The 19,111-nt window shown below is 49.1% G+C and overlaps 2 protein-coding genes across 2 annotated transcripts; one reads left to right on the top strand and one right to left on the bottom strand.

Annotated features, from left to right (window-relative positions):
* Positions 1–30: 30 nt before the first annotated feature.
* On the top strand, positions 31–3,716 carry LOC150047964 (popy Class I histocompatibility antigen, A-1 alpha chain-like). The gene is made up of 8 exons (XM_090355236.1): positions 31–112; positions 371–640; positions 795–1,070; positions 1,171–1,446; positions 1,567–1,680; positions 2,086–2,118; positions 2,242–2,289; positions 2,447–3,716. Exons 1-8 carry the CDS (start codon positions 31–33, stop codon positions 2,449–2,451), a joined length of 1,104 nt encoding a protein of 367 aa, XP_090211362.1. The 3' UTR covers positions 2,452–3,716.
* A 10,672-nt stretch (positions 3,717–14,388) lies between these two features.
* On the bottom strand, positions 14,389–16,886 carry LOC150047965 (ribonuclease P protein subunit p21-like). Its single transcript, XM_090355339.1, has 5 exons — positions 16,802–16,886; positions 16,627–16,727; positions 16,455–16,537; positions 14,663–14,788; positions 14,389–14,522 (listed from the first exon to the last, which is right to left on the bottom strand). The coding sequence occupies exons 1-5, from the start codon at positions 16,856–16,858 to the stop codon at positions 14,410–14,412; spliced, it is 480 nt and encodes a 159-aa protein (XP_090211465.1). The 5' UTR covers positions 16,859–16,886; the 3' UTR covers positions 14,389–14,409.
* Between the last annotated feature and the right edge of the window lie 2,225 nt (positions 16,887–19,111).

Here is a 19,111-nt window from a genome sequence, read left to right on the forward strand (position 1 = left end):
CGGAGCTCCTGACACTCAGAGTCCCAATGGATGGCGAGGCGGGGGGACGTGGCGCCCCGATCCGTCCTGCTGCTGCTGTCTGGGGCCCTGGCGCTGACCGGGACCTGGGCCGGTGAGTCAGGGAACCGCAGACGCACAGTCTGCAGGGGTGGAGTGGAGACGGGAAGCGGGCATAAAAAGAGGGGACGAAGGGATAGGGAAGAGGACTGGGGGGATAGAGAGAGGAAACCCGGCCTTGGAGATCCGGGAAGCCGCCTCCCCGTCCCTCCCCATGCCCGTCCTCGGAACCCACCTGCCGCCCAGGCCTTCCCGATGCCCTGTTCCCCATCTGGCCCGGAGCTGGGCGCGTGTCTCATGGCTCCGCCCGCAGGTCCCCACTCCCTGCGGTATTTCTCCACCTCCGTGTCCCGCCCGGGCCTCGGGGAGCCCCGCTACATCGCCGTCGGTTACGTGGACGACTCGCAGTTCGTGCGCTTCGACAGCGATGCCGCGAACCCCAGGATGGAGCCGCGGGCGTCGTGGGTGGAGCGGGAGACGCCCGAGTACTGGGAGAGGCAGACGCGGATTTGCAGGGACAAAGCGCAGATTTACAAAGTGAACCTGCGGAACTTACTGGGCTACTACAACCAGAGCACGGGAGGTGAGTGAGCACCAGGCGGAGGTCAACGCCCCTCCAGCATCCCCGCCCGCCAGCCCGGGGTCTCAGCACAGGTTCACCCGAGGCCGGGGGATGGGGCGGGGGGGGGGTGGGGCGGGTTTCCTTTCAGTTTAGGGGCTGACCGTGGGCCGGGCAGGTTCTCACACCATCCAGAGAATGTATGGCTGCGACGTGAGTCCAGATGGTCGTCTCCTCCGCGGGTACACTCAGTACGCCTATGATGGCCAGGACTACATCGCCCTGAACCAGGACTTGAGCTCCTGGACCGCGGCCCACATGGCCGCTCAGAACACCCGGCGAAAGTGGGAGGAGGCTGGCGTGGCTGAACTCAAAAGGGCCTACCTGCAGGGCGCGTGTGTGGAGTGGCTGCGCAGATACCTGGAGCTCGGCAAGGCCACGCTGCAGCGCACAGGTACAGCGGCCGGGCTCCCCACCTCCTGGGATGGTCACAGGAGCTGCACAGAGGCCATGGGAGGCCAGGACATGGGCCTCAATTTCTGGTTTCTTCTGAGACTCCCCCAAGGCCCACGTGACCCACCACCCCAGCTCTGAGCACGAGGTCACCCTGAAGTGCTGGGCCCTGGGCTTCTACCCTGCGGAGATCACCCTGACCTGGAGAAGGGATGGGGAGGACCTGACCCAGGACATGGAGCTGGTGGAGACCAGGCCTGCAGGAGATGGAACCTTCCAGAAGTGGGCAGCGGTGGTGGTATCTTCTGGAGAGGAGCAGAGATACTCGTGCCATGTGCAGCATGAGGGGCTGCCTGAGCCCCTCAGCCTGACATGGGGTAAGCAGGGGCTGAGGGCACAGAGCAGGTGGGCAGAGAAAGCAGGAGCCACCTGGAGCCCTCAGCAGGGGAAGGGCTGAGAGCAGGAGCACAGCCTCATCCTCCTTTCCCCTCCCCCAGAGTCACCTGCCCAGCCCACCATTCCCATGGTGGGCCTTGTCACCAGCCTGGTCAGCGTTGCAATTCTGCTTCTTTTGGCTGCTGTTTATGTGCTGTGGAGGCAGAGGAATGGAGGTAGGCAGGTGGAGGTGTGAATTCCTGTCCCCTCGTGGGTTCAGGCCCCGGGTAGAAGCGTGTGCTGCACACGGGATGGGAAGTGGTGCACACTCAGGGCATCCCCAGCCTCACAGCTCCTCTTCTGTAAATCACAGGATGAATGAAGGACACAAAAGTCACCCCTGAGGGTGGTGATGGGGACCAGATTCCAGCACTCAGGTCCCCGGGGAATGTCCCCACTGAGGTCACACTCCAGGAGGTCCTGGGCTCTCCCTTCCCAACTGGTCTACTCATCTCTCCAGATGAATCCCTGGTTCCTTAGTCACATTTCTAGAAACTTCCCTTGAGCTCAAGGCTGGGGATTCCTCCAGACCCTCATGGCAGTGCTTGTGTCCCCCTCTCACGTGCTGTTTGTCCTTGCAGGTGGCAAAAGAGAAGGCTATGACAAGGCTGCAAGTGAGTAGCATGTGGGAGGGAGGTGACCTTGGTGGTGTGCAGACAGGACCTGTGGGAGCTCCTCCACCCCATAATTCCCCCAGTGACGCCCTTGTGCTCTAACCAGGTCCTCTTCTACCACAGAGGCAGACAGTGACCAGGGCTCTGATGTGTCCCTCTCACCTGCAAAAGGTGACAACCTGGAGGCCCTAAGTGGGGAGCAGGGCTGAGGCACAGGGGAGGGTGTGTGGTGGCTGCAGGGCCTTTGAACTGGGGTGTTAAGTGGCCTGCTCAGAGTATGTCCCTAACAGAGCCTGATCTGCCTTGTTGTCCTTGTTCTCACCTGCAGTGTGACCCAGCTGCTTTGTGTGACAGTGAGAGTCAACATTAGTTCCTCCTCTCCTCCTCCCTCCTGGGCCATCATGAGCTTCTGTCTTGTCTCTCCACACCTGGGATCTCACCGTGTCTGGCCATGGAGTCCCCATCCCTGCCCACTGCTTCTTGCTTCCCTGTTGATAAAGAGAATGTGGAACTGGGTGTGTTTTTCAAATTGTTGTCATGAGACAGCCTAGTAAAATTAATAAATCAAAGATGTTTCCTAAAATTTGTGATAAAAGAAAAATATGATTATATTCCAGAATCATCATGTTTGCTGAGCTGAATGTTTTGTTTTGTTTTTATTAAAAAATTTTTTGGGTGGTCATGGGGCTTGACCTTTAAATTCTAGCACTCTACCCCTTGAGCACAGCCACACTTCCCATTTTCTAGTGATTAACTGGAGATAAAAGACACCTGGTATTTAATGCCTGCACTGGCTTTGAACCTCCATTCTCAGATCTCAGCCTCCTGAGTAGCTAGGATTCCTGGCATGAGCCACTGGCACCCAGGTTTGACTGAGTGTTTTGCTCGGAGGGACATTTGTAGCTGTGAACAGCTGAATGTGGACAGGACTGTGTGCTTGTAGCTTAATGGTCCTGGAAGTCATATTGTCATTTCTCACCTGGGTGTCTTCCTTGTTCCTTAGTCCTGTTGCTTTTCTAGAACCTTCTACACGTGAAGCTGTGATCACAAACCTTAGAGATTCCCAGGGCTTTGGGTTTGTCTAGGTCACAGGGCGGACTGTACAGATGACAGAGACTAAGGTCTGCTTCCTGTGTTCAGGCACACTCAGTATTTGCTCCATAATTGCCTCTCTAGCCATCTTGCTTCTGTTGGTGTCTGGCCCTTCTGCTGTCCCTCTGACAGCTTCAGCAGGAGGTATTTTCCTGGCAGTGCTTCCCAAAGCACAAGGCAGCCTTGCACAGGGGAGTGTGTGGTTTAGAAAGGTGTATGTGGTGTACATGAGTGTGGAGAGACCCCCCACACCACCCCCTTCAGTACAAACAGGAACTTCTGAAAACTCTCTGACAGTTGACGGGGATGCAGCTGGTGTGAGAACTTTCTACCAGCCTGGGAATCTATCTCACTTGACCACCTGATGGGTGTAATTTTTGCCTTTAAAAAGACTGTGTAAACCCTATCAACCCCTCCCAGCCTAGCTGCCGAGTGCCTGTGGAGGAGTTCCCTGCCTGGCTTGTATCCCGCAATAAACCCTTGCTGTTGCATTTTGGACATCCCAATCTCAGTGGTCTTCTTTGGGCGACCCCTCCTCTGGGCACAACAAGTGTGTATGGTGAGGAGAAAGGCAATTTGAGGCAGCTTGCTGTCCTTTTAGCACTGCTTCTTTAGATGTTTCTGTCTTTTCCTGAGTACTCTCAAGAAGCCACTTTGGAAAGAGCAGAGAGTAGGGAGGTCAGGTTTCTCCTGTGAGCTCCATACGTGATACCTTCCACTTTCTCTGCCCTTCCCTCCACCTGCCCTTGGCTCTGGGTAGTCCCAGCTCTGCTCCAACCCACATTCCTGGATTGAAAAGCAGAGTGATGTACTTGCCTAATGGTAGAGTGCTTGCCTAGCATTCACGAAGACCCAGGCTCAGTTCTTTGATACCACATGCATAGTAAAGGCTGGAAGTGGTGCTGTGGTTCAAGTGGTAGATTCTAGTCTTGAGAAAAAGGTCCAAGGCCCTGAAATCAAGCCCGAGAACTGGCAAAAAAGAAAAGGAAAAAAGAAAAACAGAGTCAGGTGGGGATTGTTATCTCATCTTGATTGGCTCTGAGGACCTGGAGGTGAGTAGAGCTCATGTGCACACGTGTCCGTTGGGTATTTCTAGGAGACCTGGGTCATGAAGGCTCTAACCTTAGGAGTGGATTCCAAACTTGAATTGAGCTGGGGGCTGGTGGAACTGTGGAAGGTGGGTAGCCACTGTGTGTATGGTCTTTGGGGGCTGTTTCCCCTCCCTGGGCCTTGACTGTCACTGCTCTGCCCTGCTTCCTGCATTCTGGAGAAGAGATGGGACCCCTCTCCTACCCTGTTCTCTCCCCAGGATGGGCTCAGTCCTGTCAACCCTGACCAAAACGTTAGCTTTTGCCTAACTTCCTTCTCCAGATGCAAATTAATACATGAATCCCCTGGCTGTGCTGGGCCACTTCTCTGACTACTTAAATGTCCAGTTCTTAAACCTGTGGAATTGCTCTGCAGATGGAATATGGAATCCCTTGGGGAAGATAAAGGAGACAGGAGTTGCCATCCTTGTGGAGCACAATTCCTAGCGAGAAGAGGCAGGTGGCACACTGCCTCAGAGAGCAAGGAAGGACCACGTCCTGCAGGAGGAGGGCAGTACTGCAGGACAAGGGACACCATGTGGGTTGGGGACAGGGAAGCTACCTGTGGTACTCGGTGTTAATCATCACCTCTGAGAGAAGTTATGCAGGATGGGAGGAATTTGGTAAGAACATATCTAGGCCAAGTGTTTGTGAACTGAAGATCCCATTGTGCCATGTCTTGAGGTGTGATCTTATCTTGGGGTGTGATCTCATCTGTGTTCTGTGCACAGCCAGGGATCTGGGATTTGCTGAGAACAGTCTTTGATATGAGTTGTGAGGAAATATTCTTACTGGAGGGATTTTCTTTATGTGTTGTAAACTTGTGGCTTAACTCAGGGCTTGAGTGCTGTCGCTAGGCTAAGCTTGTTCTAGGTCCAGGCTAGTGTGGTGCCACTTGAGCCACAGTTTCACTTCTTGCTTTTTGGAGATAAGGATCCCACACACTTTCCAGTCAGTGCTAGCTTCAAAGAATGATTCTCAGATCTCAGCCTCCAGACTAGTTAGGAGTCTAGGCATGTTCTACCAGTGTTTTTCTTTTTTGTCTTTCCTTGGGATTGAACTCAGTGTCTGACCCTGTCCCTGAGTTTTTCATTCAAGGCTAGCACTTACAGCACCACTTCCATTGTGAGCCACTAGTATTCAGCTGACATTGTTTTTATGATGTCCAAGAAGATGTTCAAAGACCATTATGATACAGTGCAGGATGAACACAAATTTCCTAGAATACAGTTTTCATCTCTCCAGGCTTGTACTTTCCATATTCGACCACACGATGGCAGTAAAATTGCAGGCTTCTCATTGTTGGTTTTGCTATGGATTTAGAATCATAGAAATAAGCACTGCAGCCTGGTGTTGGTTTCTCATGCCTGTTGTCCTAGCTATTCAAAAGGCTGAGATCTAGGCTGGGATGTTGGTCTAGTGGTAGAGTGCTTGCCTAGCATGCACGAAGACCTGGGTTTGATTCCTTGGTACCACATACATAGAAAAAAGTTGGAAGTGGTGCTGAGGCTCCAGTGGTGGAGCTCTAATCTTGAGAACTCCCTAGGCCAGTGCTCAGGCCTGAGTTCAAGCACCAGAACAAGATGAAGAAGGAGGAGGAGGAGGAGGAGGAGGAGGAGGAGGAGGAGGAGGAGGAGGAGGAGGAGGAGAAAACAAAGGAAGGAAGGAAGGAAGGAAGGAAGGAAGGAAGGAAGGAAGGAAGGAAGGAAGGAAGGGGCCAAGATCTGGCAAGTGCCATTCAAAGCCATCCCAGGTAGATAAGTTCATGAAATTCATCTCCAATTAGCCTCTTAAATAGGGAGCGTTGTGACCTTGAGAAAAAGAGATCAGAGTGGACACCCAAGTCCTGAGTTCAAGCCCCATAATAGACCAAATACTGAGCAGCCATGCTGAGCAGCCCTGAAAATGGGAACTTTGCTCCTTGGAAATCTTTGGGGAAATACAACCTTTGTTGTATCTATTCCTCTGTGTATGGTTAGTTTTACACTCACTTTTATCTCATCAAACGAACTTTGTGTAAGTTTGGGGGTGTCTATTGGCCTTATCCCAGTTTGAAAGTACTAGATTGTATTGTACTTTCCCAGAAAAAACAAAATGCAGTAACAAATATGTGACCCCTTTTAACTGATTCTCAGGTAAACTGTGTGGAGCCCACTCTGGTTTAATAAAGTATAATAGAGGTCATATATATAGAGAGAAAGATATATGTAAAGGAGAGTAAATCAATATACCAGAAAATTACCTTCATGTCCATGTTTCTACTTCTTACAATAATGAAAAACTTTTATCAGGTAGGAGGTCCAATAACAGGCGAATGGATAAAGAAGATGAAATGTATTAGTATATTCACATACATAATACCTAGCCACAAAAAAATGTAAAATCATGCCATGTGGCAGAAAACAGATACAACAGGAATCGATCATACTGAGTGAGACAAACCAAGCTCAAAAACCACAATACCATATACTTTCCATAGACCTTAAAGACATGCATATGCATAAACATAAACATATCCTTATACCTAGTTATATTCAGATATTACTAGATAATATAGCATATATTGTACATAATATAAAATGTCAAATGTGTCTGGGTGTGATGGCTCATGCCTGTAATGCTATATACTCAGGAGGCTGAGATCTGAGGATCAAGGTTCAAAGGCAGCCAGGGCACTAAAATGCCTAGAGACTCTTATCTCCAATTCATGACAGAAAACTGGAAGTGGTTCTGGGGCTCAAAGGATAGGGTGGTAGCCTTCAGCTGAAGAGCTCAGGGACAACACCTAGAACTGGAGATCAAGGCCCATGACTGACAAAAAAACAAACAACAACAAAAAAGAGCAAAACCAAATGTACAGGTATGGCTTTGTTGAAATTAAGGTTAACTCTGGATAGAATAAAACTTCAGATGAACTAGGTATCAGTGCTTCATCCCTGTAATCCTACCTGTTCATGAGGCTTACAGTCATGCTGGACTTCCTTTCTGACTACAGAGGTGAAGATGAACTTCTCACTGTAATGAAGCGTGCTCTGTGCTGGCTGTTCATAGAGGGCATATGAAGACACCGTGCTCTGGGCTGTTACTCTTCCCCTTTGCTGAAGGACTGTACCATGAGCAGATGCTCTCGCCTTGGGAGTACTCAGTGTGGAGTTCACAGCTATGGGTAAGTTCTCATGACAAGAATGCATTTGTAAAGTCAGTGAGAACTAATGGGTTATTTCTTCAGAACCATGGACAGATCCAGACACAGCTCCTAGGATATAGGAAGCTGGAGCTTCAACTGGGTACAACTAGATAAGCACAAAGCAACATTTAAAATACATGCTAACAGACACACAACACACACACACACACACACACACACACACACACACAGTGTACTAAATCCAAACTAGTTAAGAATGTACAAGAGGTCCCAGGGATGCTGAGAAGTGGAAGGAAAGGTAAAGAGAATCAGAACAAGAGTAAAGAACTAGAAGTGGTTGGGGCTGTCCTTGTTCTCCAGCTTGCAATGCACACCAAGGGGCTCATTCCTCCCTTCCCCCCTCTCTGTTTGCCTGTCCTGGGGCTTGAACTCAGCACCTGGGCACTGTCCTTGAGCTTTCTCAAGGCTAGTGCTCTACCACTTGAGCCACGGCACTACTTCTGGCTTTTTCTTTTTTTCTTTCATATATTTTTATTGTAATTAATAGAAGGGTTACATTATATTCACCAGATAGAAGGTGTATTACTTCACATACATTGCTACCCTTTCTCATGTCTTGGTCCCCATTTCCCTCCTCCAACCCCCATACTTCTGGCTTTTTCTATGTATGTGGTATGGAGCAATTTATCCCAGCCTTTCATCCATGCTAGCAAATGCTCTACCACTATGCTACACTCCAGGCCCAAGTCTGTAAGACTTTTTTGGGAGTGGGTCAGTCATGGGGCTTGTACTCTGAGTCTGGGCACTGTCCCTGAGCTCTTCAGCTCAAAGGTATCATTCTACCACTTGAGCCACAGCACTCAAGTGGTTAACTGGATATGAGTCTCACGGACTACAGTGCCTGGGCTGGCTTTGAACCCTGATCCTCAGATCTCAGCCTCCTCCTGAGTAGCTAGGATTACATCATGAGCCACCGGGGCCCAGCTCAACTACTTAGAAAAAGCTGAAGTGAAGCTATGGCTTAAGTGGCAGAGAGCTAGCCTAGCTTTGAGTAATTGTAGCTCAGGGACAGCACCCAGCCCCCAAGTTCAAGCCACAGACTGACAAAAAAATAGTCATGTCAATGTAAAATTATGTTATACTATACTAATACAATTTAAGCTATATAGTAAGATTTATTTTTTTTACAATTTTGTGAATTACTTAATGATGATGGATTGTACACACTAAAAGTATTTAAATGGTTGTTTTATGTGAAGTTGTTTATTTGAAGGATATCTTACTGAGATTACAGGAAAACTAGCCTCCTAGCACCAGTGGCTCACACCTGTAATCCTAGCCACTGAGATCCGAGGATCATAGTTGAAAGACAGCCTGGCCAGCGAAGTGTGAGAGATTCCATCTTCAATTAAGCCATAGGAAGTCTGGGCTGGTGCTGTGGCTGTAGTGAGTCATGCCAACTGGGCAAGCAAGCTTGTAAGAGGCCCTGAGTTCAAGTCCCAGTAAAAGACAGACAGAGAGAGAGAGAGAGAGAGAGACAGAGAGACACAGAGAGAGACCATGAAAGGGTGAGGGGAGAATCAATAAAAGATCTGCTTACCTCGAGTTTTAGTAAAATGTCTCATCCTTTGCTGCCTAGGAGAAAACATTCTGTGAGATGCCAGCATGCAAACCAGGACAGAAATATGTAGCTAGCTCTGGGCTTGACTGAAAGTATCCAGAACTGTCACCAAGACCGGGGCAGGATCCTGAAGCATGTGTATGTCAGCAGATGTAATGGGACTTTGCTGTAATCCCAGTACTGGGGAGGTGAAGGCAGGAGGATTGAGAGTTCAAAGCCAGGGGATGTGACTTAGTAGTAGAAAGCTTGCCTCCCATGCATGAAGCCCATGCATGAGTCTTCAGTACCACACACAAAGAAAATGGCAGAAGTGGTGCTGCGGCTCAGGTGGTAGAACATTTGCCTTGAGCAAAAGAACCTGGGACATTGCCCAGGCCCCCGAGCTCAAACCCCAGGAGTGGCAAAAAGAGGGAGGGGCGGGCGGAGGGAGAGAGTTCCAATCCAGCCTGGGCTTCATAATGAGACCCTGTCTAAATGGAAAAAAAGGAAGAAATGTGGGATACGGAAGTGCAGGGACTAGCCCCTAGCTCTCCCAGAGGCCTGGCCTGCAGCACTTTAACCTTCAAATGTCTGGGTTAGAGTGTATTTTGTGGGTCATTGGGCTTGAACTCTGGGCCTGGGCATTGTCCCAGAGCAATTCAGCTAAGGCTGCTGCCTTACCCCTGGGCCTGGGCATTGTCCCTGAGCTCTTCAGTTCATGGCTATTGCCCTACCCCTGGAGCCACAGCCCCACTTCCTGTTTTCTAGTGATTACTAAGAGATAAAAATCTCTTGGTTTTCAGTGCCCAGGCTGGCTTTGAACCAAGATCCTCAGATCTCAAGTCTCCTGAGTAGCTAGGATTACAGATGTGAGCCACTGTGCCCAGCTGGTTAGAGTGCTTTAACTGCACTGATACTTTGACTTCAGAGCCTAGCTAACTAGAGGTTAATTGGAGATAAGAGTTTCAGGTCCTTTTGTGCCTGGGCTGGTTTTGAGTCTTGATCCTCAGATCTCAGGCTCCTGAGTAGCTAGGATTACAAACGTGCTCCACGCTGGCTTGGATCTTTAAGTGCGACTCTGTTCCTTAACTTTACTTGCCTCAGGGCCAAACAGCATACAAGAAGAGGTCCTTATTCCTGAGATCTACTGGCTGATTCAAACACTGGTTCCTTGCCCTTTCTCTTCCTCCTTTTTTGGGGGGGGAGGAGGGAGTGGAGGAATGGGTGGGGGAGGAGATGAGTTGTGGGGTTTGAAATCAATGTGTAAACTATGCAATGCCTGAGCTTTTCCACTCAAGGCTAGTGCTTTAACACTTGAGCCATTTCCAGCCTTTTCTATTTATGTAGTGCTGAGGAATCAAATCCAGGGCTTCATGCATGTTAGGCAAGCACTCTACCACTAAGCCACATACCTAGCCCCTTCTGAGCTTTTTTTGCTTAAAGCTAAGCTGGCACTCTACCACACTTCTGAGTTCTGATGGTTAATTGCAGATAAAAGTCTCACAAACTGAACCTTGATCCTTAGAGCTCCGTCTCCTGAGTGGAGAGGATTCCAAGCATGAGCCACTGGTGCCCCCTACCGGTAGACATTTTCAATAAAAACTATTCTACAGCAACGAAGTTCTACTCTAGATGAGATTTACCTTTTGAGTGAAACTCCTAAGGATAAAAACAGGGAGTAGGGTTAGTATAAAACACACACACACACACACACACACACACACACACACACACACACACACACACACACAGAGAAACCCATATTGTAAAGGGTATAAAGATTGGCAACATAGGGTCAGGAGTGTGGCCTAGTGTTAGAGTGCTTGCCTAGCATGCACAAAGCCCTGGGCTCTATTCCTGAGTACACAGAAAAAGCTGGAAATAATGCCAGGCATGGTGCCTCACATCTGTAATTCTAGCTACTCAGGAGGCTGAGATATGAGGATCTCAGTTCAAAGCCTGTCTGGAGACTAAAGACAGTGACTTTTATCTTCAATTAATCACTACAAAATGAGAAATGGGGCTGTGGGTCAAGGGGTAGGTCAGTAGCCTTGAGCTGAAGAGCTCAGGGCCAACACCCAGACCCAGAGCTCAAACCCCCTACCAAAAACAAAAGAAAAAGCTGGAAATAGTGCTGTAACTCAAGTGCTAGAGCCCTAACTAGCCTTGAGAAAGCTCAAGGACAGTGCCTAGGCCCCGAGTTCAAGTCCCAGGACTGGCAAAAAAAATATTACAGTACAGTGAGAAGATGCCTTTGGTTCCTTCACGGTATACAAATCATGTCAATTATGTCATGTATCCCTGAGTCCCCTCTCTGGCTCTCCTGTCATATTCAGCTCTGTTGGTAAAATAGAGTGGCTGTGTTTCCAACCACAGGATCTTCAGGGTTGTAGTCTGTCAAAAAGGAACAAATACACTGCTAAGCCTTTGACACAGTCAAGGCAGGCCTGCATGTGTGTTTAAGGGTGTCATGGCTAATGGCTCCTCGGCTCTTGACTGATGTTGCAGTGGTGGATTCTGGTGTGGATAGTAATCTTTGGTGGCTGAAGTGAATAATCTGATGAACAAACTCATCACCTTCCCATAGAGAACCCAGTGGATTAAATATAGTTGATCTTCTTTCTAAATGGTATCTCCTTTTGGCCCCGCCATCAGTTCGGATGAGGATCAAGGGTGATTTGGGCTGGCTCCTTCTGAGATTTTTGCAGTAGAGGACGACTTAGCCATGATTTTGCTAGGGAACTTGGATTCTTCTCTGTTGGGTGGTACCAGTTTGTTTTTTTCCTTCAGGTTCTTCAAGCTGTTGGGAGCAGCTGGTTTCCCTGAGGTCTGTGTCTCACCTCTCACCCGTCACTGATGGTCCTGGGGTTCTCAGCATCCATCTTTGGCCCATCATTGGATATTTTGGTGAAGTGATTGGAAAATTTCTGGAGGAGGGTCACAGGCCACAAGCATGGAAAGCTCCCTGCCGTGTTCCTTTGTCTCTGCACCTCTCATCCTCAGGAGCTGCACACATCCCCCCTCCCACTGGACAGAACAATGGGCACCCAGTGGGTTGACCTTTGCCATCTTGTGTGCAGGGGCCATCTTGCCCATTTTTGGCTTGCTACAAATTTTCATACCATCTTTACAATGCTCATGTATTGCTGGAATTCTCTTGCCAGACACAAGGCTCAAGGTCAAATTAGTCACTCTAGTGCATTAATTGGCCTGGAGTAGGGTTGAAATAAGTCTTTTTTTTCTGACTTGGCTGTGCTTGAAAGGTAACCTATATTGGTACTGTGGCGTGCACATAGCTTTCTTTTTTTTGTAGGTCTTGGGGCTTGAACTTGGCCTGTATGCTATCCCTGAGCTCTTCAGCTCAAGGCTACCACCTTACCCTCAAGCCAAGCCCCACTTCCCATTTTCTAGAGGTTAATTGGAGATAAGAATCTCAGGTCCTTTTGTGCCTCGCATGGCTTAGAACCATGATCCTCAGATCCCAGCCTCCTGAGTAGGTAGGATTACAGGCGTGAGCCACCATGCCTGCTGCACATGGCTATTTCTTAGATCTCTTCTTGGGTATCACTTGTCTTGAATCCAACAAGTCTGCCAGAAAAGTGCTTAAGGTTTGAATGAGCAATGAGAGCCAAAGACATATTTTATTAAATCAAAGCTGAGAGGGAGTTTCAATTCCAGGCTCTGGGTAAGTCAGAAATCTGCCTGGTCCTAGGCTGCAAGGGTCTACAGAGATAAGCAGGTGTGTGTGTGTGTGTGTGTGTGTGTGTGTGTGTATGTGTAAGCGCATGTGCGTACGTGTGCAGCCCATGAAGAGATGGGACTTTTGCTGATTGTCACTGTGTGTGTGAACAGACAAGAAACTGGAATGGACTGGTGACAAGTTAAAATTCTTTAGTGGATCTATGATGGTGAGGCCTGGGGGCAAAGTTGTTCCTTGTGCCCAGCACTAAAGAACCCTACTCACAGGCCGGGAGTGTGGCCTAATGGTAGAGTGCTTGCGCCTTATGCAGGAAGCCCTGGGTTTGATTCTTCGGTACCACAATCACAGAAAAGGCCAGAAGTGGTGCTGTGGCTCAAGTGGTAGAGTGCTAGTCTTGAGTAACCCAAGGACAGTACTCAGGCCCAGAGTTCAAACCTCAGGACAATTGAGGAAAAAAAAAAAAAAAGGAAAAAGAAGTTCTGCTTTGCCTGGGCGTTTGGCTCAAGCCTGTAATCCTAGCTACTCAGGAAGCTGAGAGCTGAGGGTTAAGGTTCAAAGCCAGCCTGAGCGCTAAAGACTGTGAGATTCTTATCTCCAGTTAATCACGAGAAAACAGGAAGGAGAAAATAGGAAGGCGGTAGCCTTCAGCTGAAGAGCTCAGGTCCAGCACCCAGGCCCATAGTTCAAGCCCCACCAAAAAAAAAAAAAAAAAAAAAAAAAAAAAAAAAAGAACCCTACTCACCTAGAAGCACTCTGCCACTGCATGGATTTTTTTTTTTTTCTTTTTTGGCTGGCTTGAGCTCTGGGCTGGGGTACTATTTCTGAGCTCTTTAAGTCAAGGCTAGTGCTCTACCACTTGCGCCACAGCACCACTTCATTTTCTGCTGGCTAACTGGAGATAAGAATCTCATGGACTTCTGTGCCCTGGATGGCTTTGAATTGCAGTCCTCAGATTCCAGCCTCCTGTGTAGCTAGGATTACAGGCATGAGCCACTGCACCTGAAGCTGGGCTTAGGCGCTGTCCCTGAGTTCTTCTGCTCAAGGCTAGCCCTCTACCCCTTGAGCCACAGCGCCACTTCCATCCATTCCTACTGTTTATTAGTCATATGGTTGAGGCTATCCCTTAGACCTTAGACAAAATTTATTACAAGTCTGGTTTCTGTGGGACTCCTGGCCACTTTGTCTCCTTTCTGAGATCTAGTACTTTGATGTCTTCTAGCAATAAGGATTGAACACAGGGCCTGCCCGTAGTGCCTTTGCTTTTTCTGCTCAAGGCAGGCACCCTACTACTTGAGCATAGCTCTATTTCTGGCGTTTTGGTGGTTGGGTGGAAATGAGTTTCATGGATTTCGCTGCCTGGGCTTTCAAACTCAGATCTTGAGATCTCAGCCTCCTGAGTTTCTAGGATCACAAGTGTGAGTTCTCGAGGTGAGCTTTCAAGCCCCATGTTTCTGTGTGCTCTGGAAGTGGGAGCTGCTTCATGGGACCAAATGGCCTGTGGAAGTTGGGATCTGCCTGCCTTGTGGAGGACAGTGATGTGAGGATGAAGCAGAGGTTTGACAGTGAACTAGAAATACACACAGAAAGAGAAAAAAGCAGAATGGAAATTGAGCTGAAATGCCCACTGAACAGAACCACAGAATCCTGCAAAGAGAATTCAACTTTATTTATGTGGAGGTGAGGAAAATCCATCCCTGGAGACTGCAGCAGCCTCAGGCTGTGTTTTCTCTTTGGGAAGGGGGGCTGGGTTTGGCATGGGCTGTGGTGGTTTGGAATCTGGGTAGAAGAGCAGAATGAGAGCACAATTAATTCTCTAAGATGGTAGCACTCTTTACACTAACCAGATTCACCTTGGTGTCTTTCTACATCCATGCCTCCCCTGGGATATCCCCATTTTTTTTCCTACCACGACTCACCTGCCTGGTTCCCTAGCTGGGCCTCGGGCCGGTCCCCCCAGAGGATATGATTGGGGTCATTGAGGAAGCGCTGGCTGCGCCAGCACGTTAGGCAGGTCTGTACTGTCCAACGCTGTCCCCTGCGGCCTGGGGTGAAAGTGGGAGAAAGAAAGAGTGCCCAGATTTGGGTAGAAAAGGTCTGCACTATCGGGCCAGAGTTTAGCCTAGTGTAGAGTGCTTGCCTAGCATGTACCAAGACCGGGTTTTAATTCCTCCATACCACATATACAGAAAAAGCCAGAATGGTAGAGTGCAAGCCTTTAGGAAAGCCCAAGGACAGTGCCCAGGCTGTGAGTTCAGGCCCTAGGACTGGCAAAAGAAAAGAAAAGAAAATGGCCTGCACCAGTTTTGCCTCCACGGTTTTTCTGTAAGAATCAGATGCCTACTTCTCTTTGGAATGCAATTTTTAATCAATCTCTTATAATTCTATAAAGATAAATTCCAAATATCTTAAGTAGACTCTTCAAGATCTGTTTGGTGTATTCCTCTGTAACCTGACCTCTTTCTTGCCCTTGGCTACCTCAAACTCCAGCCTCCAGAAGCCTCATTTTTTCTTTCTTTTCTGTTTTTGTTGTTGTTGTTGCCAGTTCTGGGCTTGGGCTCAGGGCCTGAGCACTGTTCCTGGGTTTTCTCAAGGCTAGAGCTCTACCAATTGAGCCACAGCACCACTTCTGCTCCCTTTTTTTTCCTTCTATGTACGTGGTACTGAGGACTCGAACCCAGGGCCTTCATGCATGCTAGACAAGCACTCTACCACTAGGCTAAACTCCCGGTGTTTCTTTTTCTTTTTGTCAGTCCTGGGGCTTGAACTCACGGCCTAGGCACTGTCCCTGAGCTTCTTTTGCTCAAGGCTAGTATTCTACCACTGGAGTTACAGTGCCACTTCCGGCTTTTTCTCTCTCTCTTTTTTGGTGGGTCATGGGGCTTTAACTCTGGGCCTGGGGGCTGTCCCTGAGCTCTTCAGCTCCAGACTACCCTCTAGCCCATGAGCCACAGCCTCACTTCCCGTTTTCTAGTTGTTAACTGGAGATTAGTCTCCTGGTCTTTAGTGCCCGGGCTCTCTCAGATCCTCAGATCTCAGCCTCCTGAGTAGCTAGAATTACAGGAGTGAGTCTCCGTGATTGACTTGGCTTTCTCTTTTTATGTGGTACTGAGGAATCGAACTCAGGGCTTCATGCATGCTAGGGAAGCACTCTACCACTAACCCGCATTCCCAGCTCATCGGGATCCTCATTTTTTGAGGGCCAGGCAGTTCTCTTGCTGGGAATTCCTGTGTTTATTATGAACCCCTTCAATATTGTTGAGAAAGAAACAATCTAGTTTTTTAATGAAAGCCTATTTTTTTCTACACTACTTAAATTATTTTTGATCTTGGTGCTGGTTTCACATGCCTCGCTACTCAGGAGGCTGCGATCTAAGGCTCAGGGTTCAAAGCCAGATCTGGCAGGAAAGCTCATGAGATTCTTATCTCATTTTAAGTAAGTAACCACCAGGTAAAGTGGGTCAAAGTACTAACAGCCTAGAGAAGCCCAGTGACAACGTCCAGGCCCTAAGTTCAAGCCCTAGGAATAACAAAAATAAACCAACTTGTTCTTAAACAATGATGAAGCTAGAATCTGACAAATAGAAACTTGACACTTGGTGAGCAATGGTCACTGTGCGTGAGTCTCCTCTTCGGGCACGGTGAATTTTCCATGCACCAGGTAGGGGCGGAAAGGCCCAGTCCTGCGAGCTGGGCGGAAGCAGCACTCACGTCTCTGGCGCTGAGTACAGGTGAGGCCGGGGATGAGGAGGGAGGAGCAGCCGCGACACACTGTCCTCTTCACCGAGGGGTCCCTGGGGGTGCAGGCAAAGGCGGTCGTGGCGCTTCCGGCCGGGCGCCGCCCACCCTCCCGCTCAGGGCCCGGCCCGCGCCAGCCTCTCACCGCCGCAGGACGAGCCTCTTGGCGATGGTCTTCTCCGTGTGGCAGTAAAACCTCGCCAGGGCCTGGTTCTCCGGGTCCTGCGCTAGGACACAGTGCGCGGCCTGGGGATGCCGAGCGGTCACTACGGGGCCGACGGCACCGACCCCCTTTTCCCACGCTACCCTCACAGGCTCACCTGGTACAAGAAGTTGAGCCTCTGGAAGGCCTCCCGGTCCTTCACCGATCCCGCCATGGCGCGGATGGAGGATGTACGTGAAGGCCCCGCCCACCCCGCCGCGCTAGGCCTCCTGGGAAATGTAGTACTCTTGCCCGAAGCCCCACCTGTTTATAAACTCAACTCCCTCCCTCCCCACCTTCTCCCCGGGCATTACAGGCCCCCTTTACTTTGGATTCCTTCCAGGTGTCCTCACTATTATAGTCACATGAAGCAGAGACTAGAGAGTCTAGCACAGTAGCAGAGGATCTTAAAGCTGTTGGTATTTCCAGGATAGAAATCTAGTCTCTTCATGCAGCTAAACTGGAGTTTACATACAGCTATCCCCCATCCCATGCCTAGAAAGCCAAAGGCAGGTTCCTGGAAGATCTACAGTCTGATGGTCCTTTTTTTTGTGGGTCATGGGGCTTGAACTCTGGGCGCTGTCCCTGAGCTCTTCAGCTCAAGGGTACCACCCTTACCCCTGGGCCTGGGCATTGTCCCTGAGCTCTTCAACTCGAGGTTACCCCCTACCCATGCAGCAAGGCCCCACTTCACGTTGTTTTAGAGGTTAAGAGTCTCAGGTCCTTTTATGCCCTGGCTGGGTTTGAACCTTGATTTTCAGATCTCAGTTTCCTGAGTATCTAGGATTACAGGGGTGTGCCACTGGCTATTTTTTAATTTAACTACTGGCTGCCCTGCTCCAGTGGCTCATCCCTGTACTCCTAATCAGAATGCTGAGATCTGAGGATGGCAGTTTGAAGCCAGTGAGGGCAGAAAAGCCTTTAGACTCTTATCTCCAATAAACTAATAGTAGCTAGAAGTGGAGCTGTGGCTCAAGTAGTGGTACACTAGCCTTGAGGAAAAAGCTCAGGGAGAGCATTCAGGCCACGTTCAAGCAGGCACGCACACAGAAAGTACTGTTGCCTGCAGGGGTGAAAATGGAAAGGATGGTATCAGAGCAAATAATATGGAATGCGGAACAAAGATGGAGGAGAGAGCTCTTGGCCCTCAGAAGACAGAAGCTTACTTCTGTCAGGCCTCTGGGGAAAGGGGAGGAAGCCTGAAACCACTCCCTTGTACAGAAGAAATACTACCTCCCTAATCTCCAGCTCACTGATCAGGAACTGTCTGCGTAAGAATTTCTACTGAACAGTTCTGCTTTTTTTTTTTTTTTTGGTGGGTCATGGGGCTTGAACTCTGGGCCTGGGCGCTGTCCCTGAGCAGTTCTGCTCAAGGCCTACCACCAACCCCACTTCCTGTTTTCTAGTGATTAATTGGAGGTAAGTCCTCCCATCTTTAGAGCCCAGGCTGGCTTTGTACTGCAATCCTCAGATCTCAGCCTCCTCAGTAGCTAGATTACAGGTGTGCACCACTGTGCCTGGCAATAGTTCTGCTTTTTACCCCAGCCATAAAAGCCCTCTTACAATCAGACCAGGTGCAACCCCTCTGGTCCTGAACAGGGGGTTTGCCCAAAAGCATACCCCAATAAACTTTCCTCTACTTACCCTATTCCTCCCTGTATGATTAAAAAAAATTTTTTTTTTTTGCCCAGTGCTTGAACTCAGGGCCTGAACACTGTTGTTGGGCTTTCTCAGGGTTAGAGCACTACCAACTGAGCCACCGCACCACTTTCAGCTTTTTCTATGTATGTGATACTGAAGAATTGAACCCTAGTCTTTGTGCATGCTAGGCAAGCACTCTACCACTAGGCCAAACTCCTGGCCCCTGCAAGAGCTTTTATCACCTAACACCTTACAAATTCCATTTAGCAAAGAAACATGTTTAGTATTACACATCTTGGCCATGAAACAGATGATCTTCACTTGCTAATGAATAATTTCTAACTCCCAGTCTTAGGTTCAGCACGGTGGCTCACGCCCGTAATCCCAGCTATTCAGGATGCAGAGATTTGAGGATCAAGGTTCAAAGCCAGCCCGGCCATAAAAAGGACCTGAGACTCATCTCCAATTAACCTCTAGAAAAAGAAACAAATAAAACGGGAAGTGGGGCTTGGCTCAAGAGTAGGGTGGTAGGTTTGAGCTGAACAACTCAGGGTCAGCGCCCAGGCTGAGTTCAAGCCCCATGACTCACAAAAACCAAACAACAACAAAAACCCTGTTAAACTTGTCAACAGTCCCTTACTAACCACACAGCTCAACCCAAGCCACACAGTCATCCACTTCTCAGTCTGGAATCTTCCGGGTTGATCGATCCCGTTTGTCCTGACCCCCAGCTAATGACTACCAGTGCCTGAGGTCAGAAGCTGCAGGATGCAAGCTGGGGAATGGA

The sequence above is a fragment of the Megascapheus bottae genome, chromosome 22 (assembly GCF_031878675.1).
Source record: "Megascapheus bottae isolate mThoBot1 chromosome 22, mThoBot2.hap1, whole genome shotgun sequence".
In the NCBI taxonomy this organism is placed as follows: domain Eukaryota; kingdom Metazoa; phylum Chordata; class Mammalia; order Rodentia; family Geomyidae; genus Megascapheus; species Megascapheus bottae.

What these genes read in the sequence shown, in the direction of transcription:
- LOC150047964 (XM_090355236.1), top strand. Translation starts at nt 31, where the DNA reads ATGGCGAGGCGGGGGGACGTGGCGCCCCGATCCGTCCTGCTGCTGCTG. An exon ending in GCCCCTCAGCCTGACATGGG is followed by an intron (nt 1,447 to 1,566) that starts GTAAGCAGGGGC and finishes CCCCTCCCCCAG; the next exon opens with AGTCACCTGCCCAGCCCACC. An exon ending in AGGCTATGACAAGGCTGCAA is followed by an intron (nt 2,119 to 2,241) that starts GTGAGTAGCATG and finishes CTTCTACCACAG; the next exon opens with AGGCAGACAGTGACCAGGGC.
- LOC150047965 (XM_090355339.1), bottom strand. Translation starts at nt 16,858, where the DNA reads ATGGCGGGATCGGTGAAGGACCGGGAGGCCTTCCAGAGGCTCAACTTC. An exon ending in GGCTCAACTTCTTGTACCAG is followed by an intron (nt 16,728 to 16,801) that starts GTGAGCCTGTGA and finishes CGGCATCCCCAG; the next exon opens with GCCGCGCACTGTGTCCTAGC. An exon ending in AAGAGGCTCGTCCTGCGGCG is followed by an intron (nt 16,538 to 16,626) that starts GTGAGAGGCTGG and finishes CTGCACCCCCAG; the next exon opens with GGACCCCTCGGTGAAGAGGA.